Here is a 19,888-nt window from a genome sequence, read left to right as displayed (position 1 = left end):
AGTTTGCTTTGTTTTTACTTGTGGTTTCGGATAAGGTGCAATAATCTCAGTCTCTGCAATCTGACAAAAAAAGGTTGATTGAGATGTGGAGACCAAGAAAAAAATCTAGTTCTGTGTCATAATGCTGCAAAACTGTGAGATTGCTTTGATGTGTTCATTGAATGTGAGCTGGTCAGTATGAATGACTTCTAGAGCTTTTTTTCACCTCGGGGTAACGACTGAGTTTCTCTCCATTTCGGTTGGGGAAAAAAACAGAGTTGGAAGCCATCGTCAGCAGCTCAGTGTTGACAGGTTGAGCTTGAGGTGTTGATTATTCATTCAGGTTGAGATGTCAGAGGGATTTGAGATCACAGGAGTAAAAACAGATAGAGAAGCAGAAGCAGAAGCCGACATGGCATTGAAAAAGAAAAGCCATACCGTTAGATAAGAGAATCAAGTGATCCAGGAAAAATTGAGAATGCTATCGGGCCGAGTACAGATCCTTGAGGCATACCAGTGTCATCAAGGTGCAGGATGCAGGGATTTAACATTTGTTTTATTTGAATATACTCAGACTCTTCACTATTTTTCCTGCTCAACACTAACAGGCTAAAAATTCAACCTATACATCTTTTTCTCACGCATAAATATACCACTTACTGCTGCAAAAAATCTGTTGTTTTACCACTTATTTCTTTGCACCCTCAGAGCCGCGAGCCACTAAAGCTGAGCGAGCTGAAAGCAGAAGTGTCTCCGCGTGTCTCTGTGGAAGATCTCATTGACCTGTGTGAGCTGAGTGGACCAGCTTGCTTTAAAACTCCTGCCAAGAGGGCCAGGACTGGGAAACCTAAGATTCTGGCAGTGGACATTCGAAGCCTTGAAGAGTATCCTTTTAATCTTAATAATAAATGCAAGTCTTCCTTTGTAAAAAAAAAAAAAAAAAGTTTCTTTTGAGAAATGTTTTTTTAAAGGCGTTTCTTACCCGCTTCAAAACTGCATTTATTTGATCAAAAATACAGTAAAAACTATAATATATTGTGTACTAATATTGTGAAGTACTATTACAATTTAAAACAACTGTTTCATATACTTTAATAGATTTTTAAAAGTGTAATTTCCTGTGATCAAAGCTGAATATTCAGCATCATTACTCTAGTCTTCAGTGTCACATGATCCTTCAGAAATCATTCTAATATGATGATTTAATGCCCAAGAAACATTTATTAATTTATTATTATCAAGTTAAATAGAACAGCCTTTATTTGAAATATAAAAAAAAAAATCCTTTGTAATATTATAATTTCTCACTGATTAATTTAATGCATCCTTGCTAAATAAAAGTATTTATTTTTAAATAAATAATAAAATCTAAAACATTTTTTATCAAATCTTACCCCAAACATTTTACTGTAGTATATAAAGGTCTCTTGATTTTAGAGATATAAATAATATTTTAGAAATAGATAGTATTTTTTATTTTTTCCTGTAAGAGCAGGATTTTTTGCTGTCTATGTGGCCTCTGAGAGCCCAAGCTAAACATCAGAACATCGATGTTAGAGACATCAAAACGTGGGGAAATTATTAGGCCAACTCCACCATGCTCAAATTTTCTTCAAGACATGAAAAAAAAAATCTAGTAATGTACTTGCACAGTTTCCATAGCTGTGCTTCAATGTTTGAAAACAATCATTTAGGAATTGGCTAAGCTCTTGAATAGTCAGTATTGTAAAAATCAGATCATTTGACAGCTAAAAGTCAGCCCCTGAGACAGATTGTTGTCTGTTGTCAGGAGTGACGGCCCAGTGTGGATTGTGTGTGAGAGCATTACTGTGGTTCATTTGTTTGTCACTGTTTCCATTAGTGCAGCTGTAAGTAGATGCACGATAGTGGAAACAAGCAGGATAAGAGCAGGCATAATAAATGTATACAAGGCTGAATGTAAAAGCTGCAGGGCTGCTATATGGATGTACCGATGTAGATATTCATCGTTCTCTAATTTTATATTCTGCACCATTTATGGCCATATCGATATTTGATATGAATGTTAGACAAAGCCCTTTCGGGTTTAAAATCTGCATGAACGTTTTCTCATCCCCTTGAAAAATGGAGAATGGTCGTGTTAAATGTTTCTAAAAAGTTCCACTCGTTTTTATTGAAAGATGTAGCACAAATATCATTGATTGAAACTTTATCTATGGAGGAAGGCAGCTAAGAAGAGTTATTATTCAATTACACTATGCACTCTTTCCCTTTTCTCATCTCATCCTTCACTCCGCTCACCTGCTGCGCTTCTCTTCGAGACGCTGCTCTTCTGTGCACTTGTCTTGGTCATATTTAATCAATGTCCCAAGGGACTTTATTCTACTCTCTTTTTTTTATTTTATTTGTCTTGTCCTGCACACTTTGTTCTCTGTCTCTTTCTTTCGTAGTGCTGCAGTGGGTTGTGGATAAAGTTGGATGGTTTCCACAAAGCCCATAGATCTGTGTAGGGTTTGTTCTGTAAATCCTGTGAACTTCACCTGACACAATTACAAACGACCAGCTCAAGAGCTTACAAGGGATTGTGTGCTTCTTGGATGTCTTACCACAACACATGTATACCAAAGTACCTCTGCGAATTCACTAAATACACCGTACTGCTTACATTAGAGCTGAACTTCGTAATGTCTTCACATTTTAAAGGGTTAATTCACCCCAAAATGTATTATCAAATAATTTACTCACCCTTAAGCCATCCTAGGTGTATATGACTTTCTTCTTTCAGCCAAACACAATCAGAGGTACATATATTTAAACAAAAATATCCCGGCTCTTCCCAACTTTATAATGGCAGTGAATTGTAACTTTAATTTTTGGGTGAACTAAACATTTGATCTGACACCGTTCAGTCACTCTAAAAGCAACTGGGCATTAACCAATCACCTAACTCCTTGGTCTACATCAAAGCCTCTTTTTCATAGACCACTTTAGACGTTCTACTAACTATAAGGGACTTTGCAAGTACATGTCAACGTATTCTAGTAACCCTAGTCTACTACTACTAAGTTACATATAGTTAGTAAAATGTCAAAAGTGGTCTATCAAAATAAAGTGTAATGAAAAAATTGGTTTTCAGAATGTATACAGTCTCTTAAATTAAGCTTATTTTTTGTACCCCATTCAATCTAAGATCGTTTGTGAGGTTTTGTGCTTTAAAAATGTATGTAAAATGATCTTTCGTAATTTTGTTTATCTTAGTTTAAAGACGCTTAAATGTTTTGTTTTTTCTTGAAACATGGTACCTTCACACTTTCTGCTAATATCATGTTAATCTGGAGTCCCTGTAGAGTAGTATTACATCCTTCATATCACCGAAGAGTCTTTAGTTTGATCATATTTATAAAAGACAGATACGCTGTACTATTCTTTCTGAAAATAGCCAAACTCATGAAGGTGTGCAGTGGGCAGAGCTAAAGAGTTACACACATACACAATACATCATGGCATTATCCTTGGATGACATTTGATTCACCATATGTTCATGTTGTTCACATTTTATTCCCTTTACACACCGATTGCCAACCAAACAGACATTTGATGCCTTTTAACTAGGTTTCGACTCATGACCGGGAACAAACAAACACTTTCAGAACTCCGTTGAAAAACAAACTGCATCCACTGTTTCCTTAGCACTGGGCTATTTGGAAAGCTGAACAAGGTTGTCTTTCCCTCACAACCAAAAACACACTTCTTCAGTGGCATTGTTGACTTTGTGGCTACAAAAAATACCACAGTGCTGTCACCGATTCCCATAACAAAGCTCGTTGATGGGCGTGCTCTTGCTCTCTCTGGTCGATGTGCGCACGCGCTCACCCGAGAGAAGTGGCCACGCACGAGCTGTTTCTGCGAGGTCTCTCTCCCTCATATCTGCTTTCTGGTCTTGATTTCTTTGTTGTTTAGAATCCAGTATTGCCGTAATTGTTTTGTCCAAACATAACACCCGCAATCCCCGTCAGGTGACCAGTTCAAATACTGTAAATATGTAGCATTTTTGCAAAATATTCCTTTTTCGAATTGCCTGATAAACCACCTCATGTGAGAACAAAAAAAAACGTTTTATTTTTTATTTTTGTTGCGATTTATTGGCCGAATTTTCAATTTGCGCAGTTTAAAGGGTAATGTGGATGCGGCTAATGACAGTAAAATAGTGTTACTCTGAAAACATTTTTGATATTTACAGTTGCTAATCATTCCCAGTTCCACCATTTTCATGGTTTCCAGAAAAATATTAAGCAGCACAACTGTTTTCAACATTAGCCACTTTTCCACCATTATCATTGCTTAACCAATCCATTCCATGCCTGATAATAACGGAGCTCATTAGAATGTAATGCAAATGCGTCAGTTGTTGTCTTGTTAACTCAAGAGTTTACAGATTGTACAAGATGTAAATAGCGTCCGCATTATGGAGGATGAGCAGATATTTCTTTTAATTGTATTATTAACTTATTATTAAGCCTAGTAAAAGTCCCAATCCTGAGTGAAACGTCACTTCACTTTAGCCAGCCACGCTGAGAATTCCTGGCTGAGAATGGTTTTGTAATTGTGCCGTGCCGAACCACACTTGAGTGGAAATATAACTGGACCAATTCCTTACTGTTCTTAGAACCATTCGGTCGCCGAAGGATCATGTGACACTGAAGACTGGAGTAATAAAGCTGAAAATTCAGCTTTAAACACAGGAATACATTCTGTTTTAAATCAAAAGAAATAGAAAACCCGTATTTTGTGTCATAATAATATTTCACAATATTACTGTTTGTATTTAATGTATTTTTGTACAAATAAGCGCAGCCGTATGAACCTTGACCGTCCGTGTGCAGCTTCAGTCGCGGTCACATCCCAGGCAGCATTAACATTCCTTACACCTCCACGTTTGGGCCGGAGGGAGAGCTGCTCCAGTGTCCCGCCACCAGCACCCTGGCAGGATACAGATACCGCGTCATCGTGATCCTCAGCAACATCATGAAGAATGCTACCACGGTAAGGTTATTTCATTCTCCTATTGATGTTTTTTTTTAGGAAATGCTTCTGCAATATGCATACAAATAAATAATAAGCATACATACAAGTTTACATCCTTTTCTCCTGTAGTTTGCGGCTCACCTGGTGAAAGTGAATTTCCCTCGAGTTTGTGTCTTGGATGGTGGCATGAACAAGATGAAGTCCACTGGCCTGTTAACGGTCCCATCTCCGCAGATATAACAGGATGTGCTTTGCTAAAGGGAAGCTGTTTAAATGGCAGTTACATGGTGCAAGAAGTGAATACATTTCTCAGCTAAACATTTTTACGTCTAAGCTATGTTGAGTTCCATAAAGGCATTATGCATGTCAGCACTGAAAAGTTTGAACTTGAAAAATGCACAGCTGTTTGAACTTCTGGGACCAAACCAATCAACAAAAATAAAGTTGATGTTTTTTTATCTACAGCTGTTGTCGTAAAAGCCTCATTTGTAATTTTCATTTCTCAAAATTACTAACTTCAAAATTACCATTCCCATTTTAGTATTTATTAAACCCTTTACTTGATTCTTAAGGGGTCATGAAGTGATTTTTTTTAAATTGTATAATGTTTCCTGAGATGCACTTATAATGTTAGTGATTTTTACATCAGAAGTTGTCATAATTTAGAAATAAAAAAGCATTTTTTGTACCCTGATTTTAATCCTCTGATTTGAACGCTCTGTTTGAAGGGGTGTCTGCGTTTCTTTTACTACGTTTTTACTATTACAGATTAAAGGTGCACTATGTAGTATTTTTGCAGTAAAATATCCAAAAACCACCAGGCCAGTGTTATATATTTTGTTCAGTTGAGTACCTACAATATCCCAAATGTTTCCAACTATTTGTAAATTGTGAGAAAATTGCTATTTTAACTAAGGACCGGGACGTTTCAGCATAGCGTTTGAGGGAGTCGCCTGTCAATCATGTCATATCTGCATTATCCTCGGTTTCCGAGTTTTATTTGGCAGGAGCGCTTTACTCTTAGCAGTGTGAACATGTGAACGCACGGAGTAACGTCATAACATCATTTTAAACACACTTAAATGTATCTAATATGATAAACAGAGCTGCCTTACCTCATAATCATAACCGGAAGAGATCTGTGCAGCCGCCCGGCGACTGTGTCCCGTCCCGTCATAATAAAAGTGTTGGCGAGCTGTGTGTTTGTATAACAATCACTCCAGCGGCCGTGCTCAGCTCGTGTCCCAAGATGCTGCGCTCAAACTTGGCATCATCAAACTACGCCTTTGTTTAGAATAGGCGCCCTCCAGTGGACGGAAAGTTGCATAGTGCAGCTTTAACTAATCATGAAAAGTGTTGATTATAACATTATATTTAGATATACTCTAGAAGTAGGCGTCGAAGTCTTTTACCGCACTATTATGATATAATGTGACAAAATTCAAAACAAGTCATTTTCTGTTGGATTCAATAAAAGCTGTTTTTGGACTAACACGGAAGTTCTAAAACGTGCAGGATGTTTTTATAGAACACCGATCAGGCATAACATTATGACCACTGACAGGTGAAGTGAATAACTGATTATCTCTTCATCACGGCACCTGTTAGTGATTGGGATGTATTGAGCAGCAAGTGAACATTTTGTCCTCAGAGTTGGTGTGCTGGATCAGGAAAAAGGGCAAACATAAGGATTTGAGCGAGTTTGACGACTAGGTCAGAGCATTAGGGCTGCATGGCAGCAGACCAGTCAGAGTGCCCATGCTGACCCCTGTCCACCGCCAAAAGCTCCAACAGTGGCACGTGAGCATTAGAACTGGACTGCGGAGCAATGGAAGAAGGTGGTCTGGTCTGATGAATTGAGTTTTCTTTTACATCACGTAGATGGCCGAGTGTGGTGCTTACCTGGGAAACACATGGCACCAGGATGCAATACGGGAAGAAGGCAAGCCGGCGGAGGCAGTGTGATGCTTTGGGCAATGTTCTGCTGGGAAACCTTGGGGCCTGCCATCCATGTAGATGTTACTGAGACACGTACCACCTACCTAAGTATTGTTGCAGACCATGTACAGCCTTTCATAGAAACTGTTTTTCCTGGTGGTTGTGGCCATTTCAGCAGGATAATGTGCACTATAGGAAGAAGGCATGGATTATACGCCCTGCCACAAAGCAAAAAATGGTTCAGGAATGGTTTGAGGAGCACATTGAGTTTGAAGTGTTGGTTTGGCTTGAGGTGTTCCAAATTCCCCAGATCTCAATCCAATCGAGCATTTGTGGGATGTGCTGAGAAAATACACAGGACTTACCTCGCAACTCACAGGACTTAAAGGATCTGCTGCTAGCATCTTGGTGCCAGACATCACAGCATACCTTCAGGGTCTAGTGGAGTTCATGTCTCGACGGGTCAGGGCTGTTTTGGCACCAAAAGGGGGACCAACACAATATTAGTTCATTAGATCACAATGTTATGCCTGATCGGTGTATACTCTTACATTTCAAAAGATCAAGGAATAGTTGATTTCTCAATTTATGACCATTAACCATTATGATAATTTATGTTTGTTGTTTATTCTGAGCAAATCCTGTCTACATTATTTTTAAATGTCTCAGTTTGCTCAGAATCAATTCACTTAGGTTGTGAGCTACAGGTTATTGGATAATGTTGATGATCCAATCAATATAAAGTCCCAACCTACATTATATTCCATCGAATATCCTGTTTCACTCTGACATTCGTGCCAATAAAGAAAAATAGGTTGCGGAGAAGGTTTAATGGTGAATTTTCAGGCACCTACGTACAACAAAAAAACTTCCAGAGAAAGTTATGATAAACGGCAGAAGATATTCTGTGGGTGAAAACGCCTAATTAATGTCTAGACTGATCCAACCTCACAGAAAGGTCAGGAAAATTTAAATAACCACATTAGTGTGCAAGGGCTTTCTTCGAACGCAACGCATCGTTTGATGTGAATGGGCTTGTAGAATCAGAAATGCACTGTGGATTCCAGTCCTGTCAGTTAAGAACAGAAAGAGGAGCTATAGTGGATTACTGGATATTTGAAGACTGGGGAAAATACATACCAGGGCTGACAAATCTAACATCTGTCCTATTATACTTTTTCAGGTTTCTTAAGTGTGTAACGCTGTTATTTGACCATGGAAAAAGTCAGAAACGTTACCAAGACACTCCAGAGGGAGTTATTATATCAATGCACACTGTTTCTGAACTCCCTGAAACGCCTCCATTACAGTCTTGAGTTTTCTTACGGGAACAAACACGTCACGATATTCCTCATTTCTGCATACGCAGAAAATACGAGCTGGAAGCAGTCGACCAATCACAACACACTGCTCCAGCTGACCAATCAAAGCACATTGTACTTTTCAGAAGGTGGGGCTTTATAGAGACTCAGCCGAGCGTTACTGACAGACGGTGAAGAGAGGTGCTGCAACAATGGAGAATATGAAGAACATTTTTTTTTTACATTCAAGCATAAAAACCTGTTAGATTACACCCCAAAAACAAAATCAAGACTTTATACAGTATGGCCTCTTTAATAAAATTCCATGGATGCTTCCTATTTGGAGTCAAAAGTCCAGCCTAAGTGAAGTTTTATTAACTAATTTCGAGAGGAGCACGAACAGATAATTAAACAAAGGAGCATGTCTGATAACTTAACCTAATCAAGCCAGGTGGAGTACATCCAGACAAATTAAACCTAATCCAACACGAGCGGAGCATACTTAACTAATCAATCATCATAATCAGGTGGAGCGCATATATACAGCTGCCTTACCTTCCTTCAGTAGACAGTTTCTTAGCATCCCTCCACCACCCCATCTCCTCACTGTGATTCAACTGTGTGTGTGTGGGGGGGGGGGGGGGGGGGGGGGGGGATTCTCTGGGTTCGGGCAAAAATCCGAGCCCGGAGCCCTCCCCCGGACAGCACGCCAAATACGCATAATCTTACTCTATTTAATTTGATGTAAGTGTGAACTCGTGAAATGGTGGTAAAATTGTTATGGGATGTTTTTTGGCAGACACTTAGCTCCTCAAAAGAAGTAGTTTACCCAGAAAAATAAAACTCATTTACTCACTGTGGTGTGACAGGCAGCGGGGCGAGGGACCGCGAGAGCGGGCCGGTGATTAATATTGACGAGTGCCAGCTGCGTGGCACACCGGTCTCGTCTCACGGCCATGTGACGGGAGCATAAAAGGAGGAGCAAGGACAGCGGAAGACGAGAGAGGACCAGGCCCGGATTTTATGTTATGTTATGTTTTGTTTATGTGTTTGTGGGCAGTCGTCCGTGGGGGGTTGCCCGCGGTTTTACTTTCGTTTTGTTTATTTATGTTGAATTAAAGTTTGTGAAACGTTCGCCGGTTCCCGCCTCCTTCCTTCCCATCTACGAACCTCATTACACTCACCCTCATGTCGATACAAACCTGTATGACTTTTTGTTCTGTAGAACACAAAAAAGGGGCGGTTTGCAGAATTTGCTAAACATTTTGGCACATAGTGCAAGTGATGGGGACTGAAGCTGTTTGTGTAAGGAACAAACTGAAATTTGAATCATTATTAGCTGAAAATCTTCTCCTTGGTTGCATTTCATTCATATTCAGATATGTTTGCCTCAAGATGCATCTTTTCTTTAATGGATAAATGAGGCAGGACATTTTGCATGGCATCTTTTGGATGAATGAAAAATCGCACAGGTTTGGAAAGAAATGAGTGATGTATAATGTACATTTGATCCTTTATTCCAAATATTAGATTTGCATTACCCGTTACCACATGCATAAGGGGCGTGATACCAAACTTTTACATTAAATGTAATGTTTCTAAACACCTTTATCTGCTTCCACAGGTGAAGTGAGACCTGAGTTTTCAATCCAATACAGTGTTGTGAGGATGAGATGCTAACAAATCTGGTGCTGGCAAAAGGTTTCCTTTCTGCAAGAATTCAGGCTTTGCTGGAGGCAAAAGATGGAGTTATTAATGTCAACAGAATGTAAGCACACCAAATAGAGTTGCCACTGAAAGTGCATTCTTCACTTCCACAGAATGCAAAGCATGTCTCTAGAGGTGACTGCTGCCGTTTGAACAGTGATTTCGGAGCTGAGCTGCTTATTTTATTTTCCAGTTTCCCCTTGGGGATCAATAAAAATTGTATTTGAGATAACTGCTAGCTTTTGAACTCAAAGCATGTAGGAAAATATTAAAATACACTCATCATTCACTTGTACTGGTTTTAATGTGCCTTCAGAGGCAGTGGCAAAGCAAGTCAGTCCCGGTCCATATGCACAAAAAAAAAAGTTGTACTTTGAGTGACAGACGGATAGCCGTTTATCCGCCGTCTATAGTCATTGCGTCACCTAAGCTCCGCCCACATGTTTCGCCTATTTGCCCATTTTCTGTCATCCGGGAGTTGACACGCGAAGACTCGCTCGCAAGATGGCGACGCCCAGCTCGCCCCTACGTTAACCTGTTAACTGTCACTGGCCCACCGGTGAGCCCATTTGCCACTGCATGTTAAAAACAATTATATCCTATATTTGTCCTGATCTAATGTTGACAAATTATTATTCGAAAGCTTACAAACTCAAGATTCATCCTGTGGAAACCGTTTTGAAATCAGACCTTGCGTTACCATGGAAACGATGCTCTAAATTATTCTAGCGGGCTCCTCCCCGTGGCGTCATCCTGTTTCATATTTATTTAACTACTTTATAATTAATAACCTTTTCTAATCTTGACAAAACATATATCGTCGGAAAGGTCTGAGTCTCACGGTTCTATATCTGCAAACTGTTTTGTTATATTTGGACAAAAATATATACATTTGACACAGGAAAATGGCATTAAAGGGGGGGTGAAACACTCAGTTTCAGTCAATCTCATGTCAATCTTCAGTACCTATAGAGTAGTATTGCATCCTTTATAACTCCGAAAAGTCTTTAGTTTTATTATATTTATAAAAGAAATATAGGCTGTACCGAGTCTTTCCGGAAAAAAACGAGCGCCTGGAGGCGTATCGTGTGGGCGGAGCTAAAGAATGACGATCGCGAACAAAGCGGTGACGTCCTCAAGCGTGGAGAAACTCATGGCTATCATAATCATTCGGAGGCTGAAATAAATTGAACAGGAGAAACAGCAACAGCAGGACGTCCGTCTCTGTGGTATGTACTGTATTTAGTGGCCTGTCAACATTTGTGTGTCTTTACTCGCAGTTTATGAGGACATGATCCGGTTTATGGACTATTGTATGCGACTAAACCTTAGCAGTAGCAAGCAAAGCGGTTTTGCACGTCAGACTAGTGTAACGTTATACAGAGAACAACAATGGACTAACCGTTAGCGCATTTTAATGACGAAGCACGCGATCGTGTCGTTTACTGATGTTTACTCACTCGACGAGCCAACAGCACAGACATTTGAAGCAGTTTTACTCACCGGCTGCTTCCAAAGCAGGACCGAACCTTTATCGCTGGGACCGGTCCGTCAAAAACACACTTCTTTGGTATGATTCGGTGAAGTCCTGTGACAGCAGTGGCATGTAAATCCACTTTGAGATGCGACTGAAGCGATGTTGTGAAGCTTCCCGTCATTTCTGCGTTCAAATCGGTTCAAATGCAGCGCTGCCTGTGCTGAATGCTGTGCTGAAGCGTTGAAGTCGCTCGACGTCACCCATAGGAATAAAGTGGAGCGCGGCGTGACATAAGTGTTCACGGACGACTGGATCTGCAGCTGAGCGAGTGTTTATGGGCGTGCATTTCCTCTCTCGCTCTAGTCATGCGCGCGCGCACCCTACCGGGAGAAGAGCCCGTACGGCTCATACAAGGACCTTCCGCTCTAGTAACGTCAAGCCGAGCCATACTCGAAAAAAACTCTCCGAAACTTGTGAGAAACCGGATGGAGTATTTTTGACACAGAAATACTCCATCAAACGTCCAACATTAGTTTTTGCAACTTTGTCTATGTTTAGGATGGGAATCCAAGTCTTTAACAGTGTAAAAAGCTCAGTATGCATGAAACAGCATTTTACCCCCCCTTTAAAAAAATCAATGGAATTTCTTAATGACGTGTGGTACAGCGCCTAAACAAAATCTCATGGATACTTCAATTTTTGTGATATCAGCTTCAAATTTGGAACACAAATTGATTATTTGGAACACAAAGCCACATATGGCTTTGATTTGATAGTAATTTTAGAGTAAAAATGATTTTGTAACTTATAAATTTTATATTAAATATTAAATATCTAGTACAGTATATTTGATTTACAGTCAATTTAAACTTCCATATTTTTTTCCATAACTTAATATGTTGAAGTAATTTGAGCAATATTCCACTAACTGTCTTCTTTAAAATGAGACCAAACTTATGTCTATATTTCAAAGCATTCTTGAATTGCAACCATTTAAGTTTGGACACTGAATTTTCATGAATCGTTTCAAAAAGTTGGGTGACAGTTAACGGCGGAACGGCTTACCGGAATCCCATGGGTGACGTCACGGACACTACATCCATATTTTTTTTACAGTCTATGAGTATATCCCAGGCTCAGCCAACGTCAATACTAAACTACTGCATGCAAGCACAAACGATCTCTGCACAGCGGCCTAAAATGTACACACACTAATCTCACTCATTTTATTTGCATTAGTTGCATTTCTTCAGTTTAAGGAGTTAAAAAATATCTTGAACTCAAAATAAACGCATCATTCGTTTTTCTGTCATCCTTTAACAAGCGTCACATTATAAGATCACACTCTTATTCATGCAAATGCTTTCCAGCAACAAGACAAAAGAGAACGCGCTGTGTGTGAATGTCCTGACACACACAACGCGGCCATCATCCGGATCCAAACAGAGATTGCATTTCTTTATGAAAATTACAGTTGATAATGGCTGAACTCTCTTAGAACAGCTCACAAGTGCCCATTAAAAATTAAGCATATTTAAAAATAACATTTATTAGTATTTACATTGGGTGCTCTATATTGAAAGAGTTTCACTGGCTCATGACATTAGATGGTAAAGAATAGCAATACATTGGCCTCTTCATGCAGAAAGAGCAAATCATTATTGAATTGAATGCAGCCACTTTACACAAGAAAGCGATTAACACAATTGTTCTGCACATTTCATGAATGAGGACGGGCTTTTTCAGTCAGAACATTATTTCTCTCTGGTACAAAAGCAAAGAAGGTCTCGCTGAGGGTGACAGCATTATCTGAACAGATCGATTCACGCTAAATACCATCAGTATGACTAGAAAACTCCATTATACATGTTACAAAAAAAGACAATGTGCTAGCATCATCCCAGGGAATCAAATTAACAGGCAAATCGCTTGGTTCGTTTATTTGCGGCATCCAAGCTGATTCACTAATGAAATTTGACTTCTGAGTTCTTTAAATGGAAGAGAAGATAGTTTAGAAGAGCTGCTTATTAAATAAAGCTGTGTGTGCAAAACAACATGATAAAAGCAGTGTAGCATTCTGTCACTCGCTACTGAAAAAGCTGCAGACCTGAAGTTATTACTCCACAAAAAGAGAAGAAAAAAAATTACAAGATGTTTATTTTATGTTCACACCTTTTAATGTCTGGAGGTCATACTTCATCTGAATATTAAACCAAGATCTTTCATATTCAATACACAGTCTTAAAGGGTAATCAGGGTTGTGATGATCATAAAGAATGGCTGATACAGCCATTAATAAGTCAAATTCAGAACAGTTTACTGGTTTGTACTTAACAATATACGTCAATAAAATACTGGGTCGCGTGATGTAAACATTGTCCTGCATCACTTATACGATGAAGAATTCACATATATATATGCACCTACAAAGCATATTTGAAATATTTATATATATACACATGTATGAATACATTTACAATAATACGGCAAAAATAGTTAGTCACTCAGATTAGCTGCAAACTGGGCTAACAACACACGTCGGTCAAACTGAAAAGGGGATTTCGAACGGACATCATCATTCAGATGACGAACAGATGAACTGGGCGACGTACTTTTACAATGGCATTGTTATGATGCCGTCTGCTCGACACTAAATATTTGAAGTGGGAGATGAATTTTACATCTACAAAATTAAAATGTACAAAAGTATATTTTCAGACTGACATTTTAGACATCTCATCCAATAGAGTGCCGCAGTGATGACATATTTTTGTAAGCCATTAATCTTGTTCCCTCGACAAAAACCCATTAGCATTTTTTGAATATGGCAGAAAATAAGCTCTGTGACCAATGAGAGTTTATGATTTTTACACGTTTTGTTCATGATAATCTTCACAAATTAATGCAACATTTGTGAATTTTAAAGCCTGGATACAATCAACAGAAGTAAAAAGCTAAACGGTCACATGACTACACCAATCGCTAAGCTTCCAACAACTCTTTCAGTCATTATTTAAAACACCTTTTCCGTTAAACTTTGAGATGATAGAGTGTGGTTATAAACACAATGAGGCTGTAAAAGCAGATGGCCCGGCTAACAAAAATTCTGGTAATTCATAATTATTTTGAAAACGTTCTTTCTGAATGTTCACTCTAGTTCAAAAAACTTAGTATTTTAAAGGTTTTTATTGGCTGTATGAACATTAAGGGAACACTTTTTAAAAAACTATGGGAATTTAACTTTTGAAACATTTTGCAGCATTTGAAAAAAAAAATACATATATACGAATGTACAACTAAAACTTTTAAGAAAAATATTTCCATTAACAATATATAAATTATGCTTTTTTGTTTGTTTTTTGTTTTAAAGACCAGATAACAAATGTTCTATTAATGTTAGTAGAAGAATGTTTGTTCATAACTTTTGTTCATAGCCTGCATTTTTTATGTTGCCAGCCACTGTCAGCATTTTTGATATTTACAATTTATTGTAGGTACGTTTCATTAAAAAAAAAGAATTTTAAATAATAAGCAGAGAAAAATCTACATTTTGTGTGTTTTTAAGATTACAGTGTGCAAAAGCAATGCTTTTCTGCTTGTTTCTGCTTTGTTTTTCCCTGTGTTTGATCAGGAGAGTCTTTCAGAAGATGATAATAGCACCCCCTACTGTACATCAGTAAAAACACAGAAAGCCAGAAAATGATGTCAATGGCAGAGAAAGAGTTAACCTAAGCCAAAGTTCACAGAACATTCTCTGTTGGCTGGTTAGTGTATAGATGTTCGGCATGGTTAAGTTTAATGTCCCCAAAAATATCTGTATTCATATTTAGCCACTTGTTAGCAACTGCCAATTTAAAGACAAGTAAAAGCTTTCAAAAAGTCACAAGGGAGTATTATCTAATGTACTTTATGATGTAGAATAAAACATCAAAATATCTTGAGCTTTCATTACCCACATTTAACCAAAAACCCAGTCACTGACTTTGGATGCGATGGAACCGGAAGTGCTAAAATGCTAACTTGTTTCCGGGTTTTGGCCTACAAAAATAAGTCGTCCCTACAGCTCTCAACTGAGCACATGCACTTGAAGCCATTGAGGAAGGCCAGAGGAAGTGCACCTATAACCGTACCGGGACTGACAGGAAGCCACGTCCCTTTCCGTAAGGTGTCCGTCTTCCTAGAGTCCCGTGAGTAAAGCTGGGTTTAAAAGTCTCTGTTCATGGTGTTGTCGATGTTAAAGTCTCCTCAGATTGTGCTCTTCCTGACAAGAACCTCGTTTGAGACTCATGTCGTCCAGAGCTATTTCACCCTTACGGCCTCTCCGCCGCTCGCCCTTCACGATCACCTGTAATTCAAATAACACCAATGCTGTCAAATAGTGAAACTTTGAGACATTGACAGATGTGAATATATTCACTGTTGACACTTACACTCTGTAGCCCATTGCCCCAAAGGGTGATCTGCGTGGACCTCCAGCCGTTTCCTCCCGTGCGACCCCAGACGGCGGGGCTGTGCTGTTGTCCCTTCTGTACGAACACCTGCAGCATTCCCACGTGGTGTCCCACCATGTTGTGTCTGAAGGCCAGGCACAGGTTCCCCTCATTCCAGGGCTTTGCCAGGGGGAGGATCAGCTGAGCGCCACGCCCACCTCTCTTCTCTCCGCCCTCAGAGATCGTCAGGTACCGCCCACCTGCCAAAGAGATCATGATGGAGACGAGCTATTTAAAGGTGCACTAAGCAACTTTTCATCCACTGGATGGCGCCTATTCTAAACGGCTTGTGAGTACCGGGACTTTTATTATGACGGGACGGGACACAGTCGCCGGGCGCACGCACTTCCGCTTTTTCCGGTGAGGTAAAAACAGCTATTTTTTATCATATCAGATACATTTAAAGGGCCAAGGGCTTCGGCCATCCGTCCACTCTCTTCCCTGAACTGAAATGAAGTACTGGGCTGTACTTTCCACACGATTGACATCAGGTTCAAGTACGCCAGGTTGGCTCGTGGTTATGTTGCACGCATACCGCCTCCCATGGCCGAGACTGGTATTACGATACCTGTCGGGCCGGGGTTAGTAATGCTACTGCTAATTAAGGTTGATATCTCTGCAGCACTATAACTTGACATTTTTTTAATGACATCATCGTCCTTATTTCTTCTCATTCTTTTGATGCGTATAGGTCATTTTTTGGATATTTTTACCTCAATTTTTACACATGGCATCTTTAAGGTTATGATTACACAACAACGATGTACTTAAAATGGAAAGGTTTTCCTTAACTTTTTTTCGCATAAAGACGTTCTAAAAACTATCACTGTTCACACAGATCATCCGACTAAAACGCTGTATTATTCATGCCAGGCCAGTAGTTAGTGATCTCACTTTATAAAGAAGCACTACGCACCTATAGACTGAACACGTAACACGTATGCGCATGAAGTCACAGTTTTCACAAACTCATGTTTTTGTAGGTATCAGTTTAAAAAACTTGAAAACTTACTTTCAAAAGTTAGCATTTTTAGTCCCACAAAATGGCGCTGTCATGTAAATGAATGGCTACATTTTTTTAAAAAGTTTTTATTTGAAAATGGTGTCGTGTAAACGGACCCTAAAAGGTTGAATTTCTTGATTTAAAAAAATACCTAACTTTTGAAGTAATCTTTTTATTAAAGGTGCACTATGCAACTTTCCGTCCACTGGATGGCGCCTATTTTAAACAAAGGCATAGTTTGATGACACCAAGTGTAAGCGCAGCATCTTGGGACATGTGGTCTTCACCTCACAGCCGGTGGAAAATAGGACTCGGGCAGAAATCATGTTCATGCATGTGGTTATTTGAGGAGCTGAGCACGGCCGCTGGAGTGATTGTTATACAAACACACGCTTCGCGACCACCGGGACTTTTATTATGACGGGACGGGACACAGTAGCCGGGCGCGCGCACTTCCGCTTTTTCCGGTCATGATTAGGTAAAGCAGGTAAAGCAGCTCTGTTTATCATATCAGATACATTTAAGTGTGTTTAAAATGATGTTATGATGTTACTCTGTGCGTTTGCTCGGAGCTGCTGTGACATGTTCACACTGCTATAAGAGAAAAGCGCTTCTGCAGAATAAAACCGAGGAAACGCAGATATGATGCGATTGACAGGCGACTCGCTCAAACGCTATGCTGAAACTTCCCAGGTCATTGGTTAAAATAGCAATTTTCTCACAATTTACAAATAGTTGGAAACATTTGGGATATTGTAAGTACGCAACTGAACAAAATATATAACACTGGCCTGGTGGTTTTTGGATATTTTTACTGCAAAAATACTACATAGTGCACCTTTAATAAAACAGGAAATAATATCATTCAAGACCCTCAAGAAGTCTCTTAAAGTGCCCCTATTGTGTTTTTTTCCAAATATTCCCTGCAATGAATACTTCTGATTTAATGAAATACTTTTGCAAATCAGCTGTGGGCCGCTATAACCCAAAACAGAGTCTAATAATGCAGGATATCTGTCGTTCTTACTACTTTGAGTAAAGATAAAGGATGGAGCAAGATTTGTTTTACAAACGTTTGTTACATCAGTCATTCACGTTAGTGCTGGGCTAATGACGCACCATTATTGATACAGTTCCCACATGTGCAGCGCAATAAATCAGTGATATACACATGGACACACACTTGTTGATGCGGATGATGAGGAATAACAGTTGCAACATCTCATAATGCACCTCAAAATGAGTAGCGAATCACTGAGAACTGTCCTGCTCAAGTCGTCCTTGTGATGAAGGTTTGGGTTGAATAGCTGGTTCTTCCGATGTTTCATTATCAGACTCGCATTTAGCCATATACTGTCTTTACAGTGTGTATAATCGCTGAGGACTGCGGAAGCTGAAGTTCAGTTATAGTAATGGGTGTTTAGCTTCCACAGCACTGTATGCGGTAGATCAATCACAGGCTGGGCCATCTGACCAATCAGAGAAGAGTAGCTCATGGAAAGGAGGGATTTAGAGAGACTGATTCATCCGTCAAGTCGTTTGAGAAGTTTGAAAAATCATTGAATGTGGTGATGTGCAATGTATATTATGAGACAACTAAAGTGTTTTTGAAGTGTTAAATCTGTTTAAAACAAATTTAGGAACCTTTAAAATAGCATCATTTTAAACAGGGGCACTTTAAATATACAGTATTAATAATTTTATAAATAATATATATAATACCTAAATAAAAGGAGATAACTTTTTTTCAATCAAATGCAAGATTAGTTTAGATTGATATCTCAACAAAATTCCTGCTTCGAAATGCAAAAAACAAAATCCTTGAAAAAAAGAAAATAGGTTTAAAAACTTTCTTTTTTATCATAATTTTAATGATTTAAATGTGGAAATATGTTTGTACTTTATACTTAATGGTTACAGCACTTGACCTTTTAAGTCAATAAAAAATGTTTTGAAAACTTTTTTTTAATTCCTTAAAATCGTTAATAGTGTAAAACATGAATACAAAGACTGCATTTCTATGAACATGGCACTTGTAGTACTTTTTAATTAACCGTTCTTTTCTTCATCTGAGACATTCATATATGTCATTGACCCAATAACATTTTATTGAAAAATATCAAACTACCAGAAGGATCTGCTGTTGTCTCCCAGTGAAGGTCTCCCTCTCTGTGCTGGATCCATCCACAGAGACCGTGGGTGAAAGAGCAGCTCAGGTGGCCCGCCTCTGTGGAATGGGACACAATTGATTAAAAAAAAAACAGTTGACAAAAATTAAATACAATTTGAATGACTCTGGACTCAAAAATATATTTTATCATGAAATTGGGAACAGAAATATTAATTGTATAAAATATACATAAAAATGTATGTACATTCACAGAACCAGTGTGGGAAAATAACTTTTTGTCCAGCGAGGATTGTGAACCCTTCAGAATTGAATTGAGAATCCATGAGGGAGCAAACACAGAGGAGAACTGTAGTTTGAAGGAGAAATTTAAATTAAATGAAATTCAAAGAATTCCATTAAAATGCTATAAGTATAATTGTCAATAAAGCATATATATTTTCTGTATGAATTACTAATGGTATCATACACACAAAATATTGGATATTTCCAAAAACATTAGATGATATTAAAGGTCCCGTTCTTCGCGATTACATCTTTCAAACTTTAGTTAGTGTGTAATGTTGCTGTTAGAGCATAAATAATACCTGTAAAATTATAAAGCTCAAAGTTCAATGCCAAGCGAGATATTTTATTTAACAGAAGTTCCCTTTCAAAGCCTACAGCGAACGGCCGGTTTGGACTACAGCAGGAAGTGCAGGAATGTAATGACGTCAGTAGAACCGTGTGTTGACTAACCGTTGACTAACGTCACTAGAACAGTTTGTTGACTAACCCTCCGCCCACAAGAACACGCAAAAAAGGGGGCGTGGTCTTGTTGCTCTCCCACGTGGAGAAGAATTGCAATTGCAAGTTATGAAG

General features: G+C 38.9%; 2 protein-coding genes across 4 annotated transcripts in view; one reads left to right on the top strand and one right to left on the bottom strand.

The window, feature by feature from the left end:
- The window catches only part of tbck (TBC1 domain containing kinase), a 68,989-nt gene extending 63,542 nt beyond the window's left edge, over positions 1 to 5,447 (top strand). Inside the window, exons 24-26 of the mRNA XM_067440977.1 lie at positions 688 to 863; positions 4,842 to 5,001; positions 5,113 to 5,447. Of these exons, the coding sequence (XP_067297078.1) occupies positions 688 to 863; positions 4,842 to 5,001; positions 5,113 to 5,223 (447 nt within the window). The 3' untranslated portion in view covers positions 5,224 to 5,447. The remainder of the gene's footprint in view (positions 1 to 687; positions 864 to 4,841; positions 5,002 to 5,112) is intronic.
- A 9,088-nt stretch (positions 5,448 to 14,535) lies between these two features.
- The window catches only part of npnta (nephronectin a), a 62,182-nt gene continuing 56,829 nt past the window's right edge, over positions 14,536 to 19,888 (bottom strand). For all 3 annotated transcript variants that reach the window (XM_067440979.1, XM_067440981.1, XM_067440982.1), the window contains 3 exons: positions 19,028 to 19,126; positions 15,837 to 16,096; positions 14,536 to 15,751 (listed from right to left, as the gene is read on the bottom strand). In XM_067440979.1, the coding sequence (XP_067297080.1) occupies positions 15,641 to 15,751; positions 15,837 to 16,096; positions 19,028 to 19,126 (470 nt within the window). In that variant the 3' untranslated portion in view covers positions 14,536 to 15,640. The remainder of the gene's footprint in view (positions 15,752 to 15,836; positions 16,097 to 19,027; positions 19,127 to 19,888) is intronic.

Source organism: Pseudorasbora parva, chromosome 4 (genome assembly GCF_024679245.1).
Source record: "Pseudorasbora parva isolate DD20220531a chromosome 4, ASM2467924v1, whole genome shotgun sequence".
Taxonomy (NCBI): domain Eukaryota; kingdom Metazoa; phylum Chordata; class Actinopteri; order Cypriniformes; family Gobionidae; genus Pseudorasbora; species Pseudorasbora parva.
Note: the sequence above shows the minus strand (reverse complement) of the source record. Positions and strands in the feature narration are given on the sequence as shown.